The 11,055-nt window shown below is 35.7% G+C and overlaps 1 protein-coding gene across 1 annotated transcript in view; it reads left to right on the top strand.

Moving 5' to 3' along the window:
• Positions 1-551: 551 nt before the first annotated feature.
• The window catches only part of ATG10 (autophagy related 10), a gene marked incomplete at its 3' end in the record, with an annotated part of 54,414 nt that continues 43,910 nt past the window's right edge, over positions 552-11,055 (top strand). The window contains exons 1-2 of the mRNA XM_009878413.1: positions 552-665; positions 5,498-5,617. Of these exons, the coding sequence (XP_009876715.1) occupies positions 552-665; positions 5,498-5,617 (234 nt within the window). The remainder of the gene's footprint in view (positions 666-5,497; positions 5,618-11,055) is intronic.

Genomic DNA, 11,055 nt, shown 5'->3' with positions numbered 1-11,055 from the left:
ATGAGGAAAGGCTGAGAGAGCTGAGGCTCTTCAGCCTGTAGAATAGAAAGGTCAGTGGAATCTTATAAATCTGTATAAATGCCTGATGGGAATAGAGAAAATGGGTCTAGACCATTTTCAGTAGTATGCAGTGAAATCCCAAGAGTCAATGAGCACAAGCTGATAATTTTTTCATTTATTTTGAAGTGTTTAGTGCTATGATAGTTGAATACTGAAACCGGTTCTTTAGAGAGGTTATGGCTTCTTCATCCTTGGACATAATGAAAACACAGCTGGAAATAATCCTGAGCAACTTGCTGTAGTTGTTGCTACTGTGAGTGAGGGGATTGGACTATACAACCTCCAGAGGTCCCTTGCAACCTCAGCCATTCTGTGTATCTTTGATTCTCTAATGTACTTGAAGAATCATGCCTTTTTTTCCTACTTAAATATTTTTTTCCCAGAATGCTTTGTTATTTTACTATTCAGTTGGTAGGAATCAGTGGAAGTTTTTAGTGTTCATTTAATCTGTCAGTACTAACGTTAAGTTTGCTCTGCAGACGTCCTGTAGCATGGCAGGTGAAGAGGACTTCTTTTTGGAAGAAAAAAGATTCAAGCAATACTGTGAAGAATTTATTAAACATTCACGGCAGATAGGAGATGATTGGGAGTGGAGAACTAGCAAGGTAAAATAATCATAGTGTTAATTTTTAGATACTCCTACTGGTCTTTCTGAGCTGTTGACAATCTCTACAGGCTGGAACAACTTCTAAGGGGAGTTTACAACACATGAAATAAATGTCATTGTGCACAGCTGGTCCAAGAAGAAAACAGTGTGTAGGTGGTTTAAATGAGGATTTAGGCCAGTACATGTATTGAATAGGGTTCGTGAATCCAGAAACAAATGCTGAGGTGGCCTAGTGCAACTTGTGCAGTAAAGGGGTAGGGTTGCCTGGGATGATTTCTGTTTTGATCTGAAAATATTTTTTAAGACATTATGCAGTCTTCATTTTCAGAATTCCCAGTGAGGGGGAAACAGTGACAACTCTCAACAAGCCTTTTGAATGGTTGGCTATTGAATTTAAAAAAAAAAAAAAGAAAGCGAGCTGTTACTTTAATCTTAACTGCTCAGTTTCATCTTCCAGCCATTGGTAGCCATACCTTGTCTACTAAGCTGAGGACCCTTTTATCAGAAAACTGTCTTGTGTTTTGGTACTTTAGATTCAGGTCACTTCATCCCTGATCCGTGTCAGTGTAAAAGCAAAACATGTTGAACTCCTCAATTATTTGTCATGTTTTCCAGTGTTTTAATCAGTCTTGTAGATAAAAATCCTTTTTTTAACTGGGGGTAGAACTATACAATGAATGTAGTATCACTGTGAATTTCAAATCTTCTTACTCAGGGCAAGTGCTTGTGGTTATATATCCAAGGATCACTTTAACCTCTTAGGCTGAAATAGCATACGGTCTTTGTTCTAGATGCACGACTTAATATTTTGTATTAAAATAATATTTTAGTTGCATACAGCAAGCAGAAGAATCTGTCTATATTAATGATCCATCCTCATTATTTGCTGCTTCCTCATAACTTTCAAACCTCACCAATAATAATTACATATTGTTTCTAGGTCATTAATCAAAATTTTAAATAGCGCGGGGCCAAGACTAGTCCCACAGGACCCCATTAGAATCACTTGTTTTATGATGATTCCTCATTTTTTAAGTTACAATTGAGAAGTCTGAATTAATCATTTTTTCATCCTTTAGTGTGTATTGGATTAGTGTGGGATTATTTTAATTTTTAATTTCTGCTTGTGGAATCTACAGTTATTTTACAGAAGTCTGAGTATATATTGTTACACTTATATGTTTATCAACCAATCATGTCTTTTTAAGTTACCCTGACAAAATCAGTTTTCCTTAAAAAATAACTATATTTACTATATATATATTTGTTTCCTTAATTCTGTATAATGTCTTCAGCTATTATGTGTATAGTTACACAAATTAGCTAGTATATAAAGATGTATCAATACATGCTATCTTTTCCTAAGATTCTCTGAAACTTTCACAGAAATTCTTGTATTTTGATTTAAAAATACCTATGAAAGTCACTGCATGCTAGTGTTGTACTTAACCACTGCTGAAATGAAAACTTTGTGATAGATATGGCATATTGCTGCATAGTTTGTGTTCTAGAACAACAACAGAAATATTTTGAGTACTTGCTTTTTCTGCTTGGAATGCTTCTGTTATTTTCCAACTAATAATAAAATTACAATATTTTAGGAGTTCTTTCTGCCACACTTTTTTTAATGGGTGGACAATGTAGGTTTTCGTATGTTCTCTTGCTTCTCTCACCAGATTTCAGTAACAGCAGTAATGGATCATTTGGAACATGTAGAAAATTTATTGCTCTAGCTTTTTGTTTGTTTGTTTTCGTTCACTTTAAGGGCTTTAGTGATTTCCCATTCTTTCATGAATTTTGGGGCAAAAAATCGTCCTTGTACTATTTTCAAATGCAAGAAGTCACGGTATAAATGTATGTTCTCATTTCTACATAAGTGATTGTGTACCAGCATTTGTAACCCTTTCATCACAGAGAAAACAAAATTTTAGTGAGAACTAGTATCTTGGCCTTAGATGCTTTCTGCTTAGAAGTTTTTAAAAGAGTGCAAATATTATCCAAGTGTTACAATGCGCTCTTTCTTACAGGCAACTATTTGAAACTTCAGATTTCATTCCAAGGCTATATTTGTGAGGATTTATTCAACAAAGAAAGATGTTCTGAGCTTCTGTTGGGAACTTAATAAATGGGTCAAAGTTTGAACTTTATGTGAAATAAGAAGCTTTGCTGGAAATAACAGAGTGAGATAGAGTTTTGTTCTCACGTATAAAAAAATTGTAAGAGTTTGTGTTTTCTTTTCGTGGGCCAAGTTAGTGACTGTGATTTCCCTGTGTGATAAAAACCTGGCCGTTGAGACCATCCATTTATAGTACGTAGTCTGTAAAGGAGGCTTTTCATTAACAAGATGTCTCATTGTTATTTTGCTTTTTTTACTAATACATGTTTTGTGGGTACTCTTTAATTTTGCTGATGTAATGCACTTGGATCCCACTCCTCATTCCATACTCACGTGAATAGACCCATTGATAGCAGTAAGACCACACAAGTAAATCAGGCTTTGTGCAACTGCGTTCTTGTGTTCCTGTATTTTCTGAAGAGATTACATTTAGATGATGAAATACTCATTGTTTTTGTGGTGCTGGCTCTTGTGGCGTAAGATCACATGGCCTAAGCAGAATGCTGTGTTAATAGCTGTAAGTGAAATGTTCTAAACTATGTTATTTTTGTAATATTTTTGTTTGTTTGTTTTGTTTTTGTTTTCCCCAGAAAAAAGCTGTAAAAAAGCCAAGAGCAATTCTGTAGGACCTGTCAGAGCTATACTTCAGTGCTGATATTAGGGGTGGATAGTTAAATCTTGCCTGTGAAGGCTGTGCCTGTGTTTAATTTCTCCTTTATGTTTGTTTCATATTTAGTTAGGTTAATCTACCTAATCATATCAAAGGCTGTATCAGATCAGTTTTGCTTACGATACTCACAAGACAGCTGGAGTAGAAAGAGAGTCCCTTGTCACAGTAATGGGATCAAATTCCTTCCTAAAGCATTTATTTATAAGTGTACAAAATATATGTGTACAAAATAGATAGCACTATGGAGAGTTAAACAGGATGGATGCTTCTCTTCCCTGCTGCCTCTACTCTAGCCTCTAACATACGGCTATCAAATACAGAGACTGCTAACTCCATGTTTCCAGCTATCCATAGATATTTTTTCATGGCACTCAAATACCACAGAATGCAAAGGCCGTGGAGCTTGGCTCCCCTTCTGAGAGGAAGAACTGGTTCAGGGAGGTGAGCGCTGTGTTCAGCCCTTCTCTGGCAAAGCTCATTGTGCCTTGGGGCATTTTACCTCTGTGGGTGGCTGTAGTACTTTCTTTGCTGCTCTTGCGGGGATAAATACCAATGCAGGTAGCTTTACTCCTGCTGACACTTACACAAAGCCCCACAAGGAGAGACTAGAAAGAGTGCTGTGAGTGAGAAAAATAGCTTTTGTATCACCGACTTAGCCTTATTTTTTCTGTCACTGTTGTCTTCCGCATGCTTCTTCAGTGCACAAGATGCATTTGCCTCTGCAGCCAGGACATCTGGCAAGTTTTGGTGGATTCAAACTCTTAATGAGGTCTAGTGAGAAAATAAGGTACGCAGTAGAAGTTCCGAGCAAGATAATTGCACATAATATGATTCATGCTTAAAAATTCATGGACAAAAAATCGTGTAGAGAGCATTATCGTTTTTTCTGTGTGAAACTTAAGAACAAAGTAAACAAACGGCCAGTGGCAGATTTTGGAGGTACATATATTCTACGGTGTCCTTGAAAAGAGAGAACTAGTGTGTCAGAATAAAACCGTTGATTTAAAGATCAGAATACATGCCAGCAATGGCAGATTAACCAAAGAGTTAAATTATAGTTAAATTTGCAGCTTTGTCAGGCAATTTAATGCTACATTAATGAATTTTGTAGAGAGATTGTTTCTGAATAGAATCCTTTTCATCAGATGTTGCACATATGCTTTCTGTGTTTGTCTAAAATAAATTGGGGTTTTATTAGCTGTTACATTACATTTTATTTGTTTCCTTCATGAAATAAGTTCTTGATATCCAACTGCTGTTCTTTGTGTTCTGCACACTCTTTATCCCTTTCAGAGTGTAAATCTTGCCAGTGATCTATTATTAAGCTTACTCTATCCTCTTACTTCTAATTAAAAAAACCTCAAGCATTTATGTAAGTGTGCAGATAGTCAGGTCAGCAAGGGTGGAAAGCTCCTAAAACCCTTTCCTGCCACTCTGAAATTTCTCAAGGGCCTTTTATAACGCTAGACTTGTGGCCTGGGAAGCAGAATGATGAAAAAGCAACTGAGAGAAGTTACAGCTTTGTCTGTTTTCTCTTACATTTGACCTTCAGAGGTGATCAAGGAAACAAATTGTGACTTTGCACACATAAGTTCTTAAGTTTTTTTTTGTTTGTTGTGTTTTTTTTTTTTGCAGGGGGAGTTGAGGGAACAGAACAAAAATAAACCAATTTACCAAAAATTGGAAAGTTTATGCTGATGAAAATGCATTGCTTGAAACAGATAGGTCAAAATCGTTGCAGCTGCTCGTCTCTCCATGATCTTAGTGTACTCCTTCCCAGTTCTTTGGCACTCGTCCTGATCCACACGTAGCAACTGCCTTATTCAGTTAATAGCTATGTTAAATTTTATTTTTACTGTTCATGTCTATGACTTCCTTTACCAGCCAGAAATACCTGTGAGAAGATGCTCAAAAGCAATGCAGTTATCAGTGCCTGTAGAAAAACTTGAAGCTTATTCTTAAATAACATGCTGTTTATTTTCTAGGACAGTGATGGCATTTAGCATTTTGCTTACAGAATTTTTTTTCTTGTTTCTGAACACAGGACCTTGGTGATGGTTATCTTAGTAAAACACACTTCCAAGTAAGAAATAGAAACATTCCACCAGATCTCAAGGAGAAAAACAACGATAATATTGAACAAACATTGTTTGTGCATGTTGAAGTAAGTACAGATTTTAGGCTTCTGTGTTTATAAAACAAATCATGAAGAAGATTTTTTAAGATGCTATATACTATTAAATTAAGTCATCCCAAAAAGTTTTCAGGTCTTACGTTACTGGTGTCTTTCAATTTTTCTTCTAACAATTGTTCTCATTCAAGTGTACGGCTCTATTGGTGATAAAAATTGGAAGGAAATGGAAAGGCTGCAGCTCCTTTCATGTATGTATTTTCCTCATGGAAGGATAATATTCTGATTGATTTGCTATCATTAAGGAAACACTTTTTGGTCTGTATGTGAAAAAGTATTAAGCCTTAAGATTTATTTTTCTTAAATACTAATTAAAAATTAATAAAAGTTTGAGGTTAGTATTAATTTGAAGTGATGTTTTCTGAATAAGTTGTGTATAAGAGTTTTATACTTGGTGTATACTTTTCTGTTGTTGAAGTAACTTAAAATACTGAGCAATATTTTGAAGCTGGTGGTTAGAAGTTAAATAGATCTGGTGTTCCTGAAGGAGAATAAACTTATTTGTTCCAGAAAACAAAACTCGGCATGAACTGATCTGAATAATTATTTGCTTGTTTGATTCTGCATTAGATCTCCAGAATATTGACTAATCAGGATATAAATAGTAGAAATTCACTCCCTTGTTAAATACGAAAAGAAGTCTTGGATTATAATTGTCTGAAAACAATGTGTTATACAATAAACTGTTGAGTAGATAAACATTGTGTATTTTCCAGATACCTATTTCTGCGGCAGTTCTTTGTCTTTTTTCATCATCATGCTCATTTCTTTTTTTTTTTCTTTCCAGAGAGGCTCTGATACAGGGTCTGAAATTTCTTTTGGCCTGGTTTCTGAAGGAAACGACACTTAAAACAATCGTGCTTAGTTTCAGATGTAGTAGTTTCTGCTGATATTTGAGCTTGGTCATGGTTTTCAGTTGTATTTTTAGGAGGAATAGATCTCAAAAAGTATTTGATTCTTAAAACTTTTGTGAAAGCAGATGGCTGGCTGCATGAAAATGACTTGTACTGGCAGGTAGAAGTCTGATCTTTATGTTCTGTTTGAATTGTCACTGCTAGTACAGGACTGGATTAAAGCAGCAGTTTGGTCCTTCAGATTGCCATCAGGATCAGCTAGGGTTCATATGACACACGTAAGCTGGACACAAGACATAGTTCTGCTACCAGTAAGAAAACTTGTTCAGTCCACTAAAAAAAAAAAGAAAAAGACAAAATACTACAACCTCATTGCTGACATACCAGCTTTGATGCAAATTGGAATCCATACAGTCTTTAGAATCATTGCCTTGCATGTGTTTGATAAGTACCTATTATAAGCATAGTATTTGTCATCTGAAGGATAGCTGAAGCACTTTAAGTTCTCCTTTAAGTTCTAGTATTTCTTAAAATGAATGCCAGTATCAATGCTTCAGAGGTAGTTAATTATCACTGCAACAATGTCGTATACTTTAGTCCTTACTTTAAAGAACAGATTACTGTTTATATTCAGAATTGCTTTTGGCCATTGTGACTTTTTTTTAATAATGAATTGAGTCTTCATTACAGTGTGTTTTAAAAGAATATTGTGTGAATTTTGGAAAGAAGTATCAACTATAAAGTTTCACAACAGAGGAAAGACTTTAGAGCCTGTGATACTGAAACAGAGGCTTTAGTATGCTGACATATAATAATAATAAACAGTCTTTAAAATATTGAAGTATAATTCCAGGCCAAACTCTATGGTTTGTCAAGATACTAATTAATAATTGCCTCTTGAAATGTTGTGACAGATTTCTGTGTTTTGAATCGTAGAAATCTCTAGGTTGGAAGCGACCTTGAACATTGGCTGGTCCTTTTTGAGAAGGAGCCCTTGTTCATGTAGTGTAGTAGCAGTAAAGCTGAAAGGTGAAGCAAGAGAAAAGTCGTGGAAAATTATTTAGGTTATAAGACATGAGGATATGCACAAGAAAAAAAACGAGTTTCCTCTCCAAAATGTTTGCTGCATAGTACAGATTATGTTGAAAATATATCCTCCATTGAACTGCAGGGTAACTAGGCTGTTAAAGTTATTTAATCTAGTAAATGGAAAAAGCAAACCAGTAAGTTGGAAAATGAAATTTCCTATGGCTATATAAAGTAAAACTATATATTTAGCATTAAAAGAAAAGATGGAAATGGTGGCTGTAGAGGGGATAAGTTTGCTCAAGCACAGCAGTGCATGTGTAAGATGCATGTTCTTTTTCACAGATGTTGAATGTGAGAGTCCTGTTGCACTGTTCTAACAGTCTGTGATTTAAATATATTTTGTTCTTGTAGAAATACGTGTTAGATCCATAAATCACATAGTGGAGTTGGAGTTACTGCAACCTATTTGAATAAATTCTTGAAATACACTTTGCTGAATAGAGTTCAGCAAAAGTTGTAGTCTTGATAGAATCTGGAATAGTTTCCGTTGGCTATATACATCCAATATTTAACATTTTTTTTGATTAGAAAATTTTTAAATTTTGTTTTTAAACATTTGAGGTCTACAGGAGCTGTAGTTAAGAATTTTGATTTATTTTGGAAAAACTGGCCATTGTCCAGTAGTTGTGTATTTCACAATTTTCGGTTTCAGAATTAGTGTTATGGTCTAGATTTTTCTATATTGTATCTCTACTATTTGTGTCTTACTGAGATATTTCTATCCGTTAGTAGTCTGATCTTCTCCTTGAGGGCATAGTAGGAGGTATGATGCATAGTTTTATGTAAGATAAGTAACTAGGAATGGTAAGAAAGGAAAAATAAGGAAAATAAGTTCCATTGTTAGGAACAAGCAATGTTGACAAAAAGACAAGGAAAAAAGTATTCTGTGATGTATGACAAGGTTCTGTAAGAGGGCACAAGATTTTCCTCTCCCATTCCTGGTAATTCTGTTCAGAGATTACAAATGGAATGTTAGTTTTGGTAGGCAAGGTGAAAATTGGAACAGTTAGAGGAAAGATTTTTGAAGCTGGATGGAAATGCAGGAAGGTTACCATATATAACTCTTGTTTAAGTAATTGAAGCAAGGAAGAGGTGATGTTGTATAAATCGGTGAGTATATCCTGTTGTAGAAAAGAGTACAGTTAGGAAGTTGAAACTACAGAGAATTAAAATTATTACTGTGTTAATTTTTAATCTGTTAGGAGATACTAAAGTGCAATGCTACAGTACAGAAAATATACAGAATAGCTGAAGTAACTTTATTCGTATAGAAAATCAATTATCAATTATCACAGTATCAAAAACATGCTAATCTTTTGGCATCTCCAGGGAACCTGATCAAATTATTTTAAAAGTTTATTTCAGCTCATTGGTCATACAGTCAGTCAACTTTTATGTTTTCATCTCATTGTCTGGTATGTAAATATTTGGAGCCTTTCTGGAGAAGCAGTGTTGAATAACTATGTATTCTGGTCTTTTCTACAGAGCAGTCTGTATTATGTGATATGCTTGGTTCCGTTTATACAAATTCTGTTTTCATCTGAAAACCAAGAATAAAATTTTGTGTGGGTTTCTTTCTGCTTATTTTAGATATCTGCAATATAGAGCTTGTCACTTGAATCTTTGTTTCAGCCTGAGGAAGTAAAAAACTGTTTTCGGTGTATATCAGTCAACCTATGTGAGATGTCTTCTCTAGGAGAAGATGAATTTAGAAGTGCCTGTTTTTCTTCACTGATGATTAAGGGAAACTGGATGGTTAACCTGGATGTAGATGCCTGTATTTTGTCATGTGAATGTCATACAACAAAATACAGAAATGAGCTCATTAAATGCAGTAGGATTTTTTGCTGGTGTCTTCACTCAGGCCAAGATTTCACTTTGACAGTAAAGCTTATACTTAGTTGAGGACTGTGTTTTGTGAAGTAGAAGCTTGGGAAAAAAAAAGGGATTTAAGGGTAAACTGTTGGAGCAACGATGCTGGCCTGCCTAAGCTTTCATTGAAATCTTTACACTGAGACTGACGTGCTTGTGCAGTGGGACGCTGTGACCTCTGTGACTGGGGGTCAGAACAGGCAGTCACAGTCCGTACATGTAATGGATCTGCAGATGCTAGCTAGTGTGACAAACTACTACACATTTTTTTGGGTGGTGGTGTCAGTTGCTATATACCAGCTCTTGCTCAAACTTCTTGCTTGCAGAGGGGGTTCCTCTATTGCAGGTGTTGTGAGATACTAAGGATCAGCTGATGAGCAGTAAGTTGCTGTAATAGGAGGCAGCCTGCTCCTTAGGATGAGCAGGAACACAGCAGAAGCAAAGAACAGGTTTGGGAACTCTGCACTGTACTGCAGCAAGTTGGCATGTTACCTAGTATGAAGCAGGTTTTGCATTTACTGGAACTTGAAGGCTTCTGCCTCACACATAATAGTTAATTGATGGGTTCTTCAGCTCTCTGGCAAGCCTGCAAAATTCTGACTGTGTCCTTGTCCTCTCATGTGCCAGTGAACCTTTGGTTTCCAGGCACACTCTTGCTAATTCCTCAGCTAGAAAGCAGAGGAATTGCCTAATGAACTCATCTGAGGACTGTGTAAGGATATTGGGAGCTGTGAGAATGCCCACAGCTTTAAGTGTGTACAGTATAAGTGTCATGAGTTGGATTTTACTCTTTATATTGAAATGACCCTTACACAAGTTTAGATTAAGGTAAATATAAAAAAGGATCTTTTTCCACATAAATGCACTGATGCTGTAAAGCAAGGTTGTCTGGAAACAGGTATGCTTAAATGCTAATACCTGCTTAAAGCAATTCAAGAAAGTTTTGCTCTTTATACTTGACAGCAGCTGAGTTGTCAAGCCATGTCTTTAACCAGATGTCTGGGGATCCTGTTTTCCGCAGACCCTATCTTCCCATTTGCTATCTTAATAGAAAAGGATTGAGAATGTTCCTCTCGAATGTCATTCTCTGATTTCTGTGGATTTAGTTTAATTGCGGTGTTTGTTTTAATGTCCATATTGGTAAACAGAAACTACTAATGACATTATGACTAACCATAAACGAAATCTTGACCAAGTTTGTGGAGGTCACCCTTCTAACCAGTGAGATCGGATTCAATTCCTAGGGTATGAGCTAAAGAGTTCATAAATCTTTTGGAGTGTCTTCTGATAGAATGAAAAATAGTGTGAGATGCAAAGCAAGGAATGGATACAAACACACGGTGCCATTTTAAAGTTTTTAAGTTACAGTTTTGTTCTGGTTAAATTTTTATTGAATCAGTTGTTGTCTTTCTGTGCTGTCCTGGCTTTATGCCAGATGAGTGTCATCTATACTTTCCCACAGACAGCATAAATCTTGTGTAACCACCATACTGTGTTCTGGCTAATTCAACAAAAAACTTCAGTGTATATTCTTTTTTGATCCAAATCAAATCTCTCCTGCCAAGAGATCTGTCAGGGTCTGTATCAATGAACGTG

This window comes from Apaloderma vittatum, unplaced genomic scaffold, assembly GCF_000703405.1.
Source record: "Apaloderma vittatum isolate BGI_N311 unplaced genomic scaffold, ASM70340v1 scaffold7791, whole genome shotgun sequence".
Classification (NCBI taxonomy): domain Eukaryota; kingdom Metazoa; phylum Chordata; class Aves; order Trogoniformes; family Trogonidae; genus Apaloderma; species Apaloderma vittatum.
This window is presented reverse-complemented; position numbering and strand designations above follow the sequence as displayed.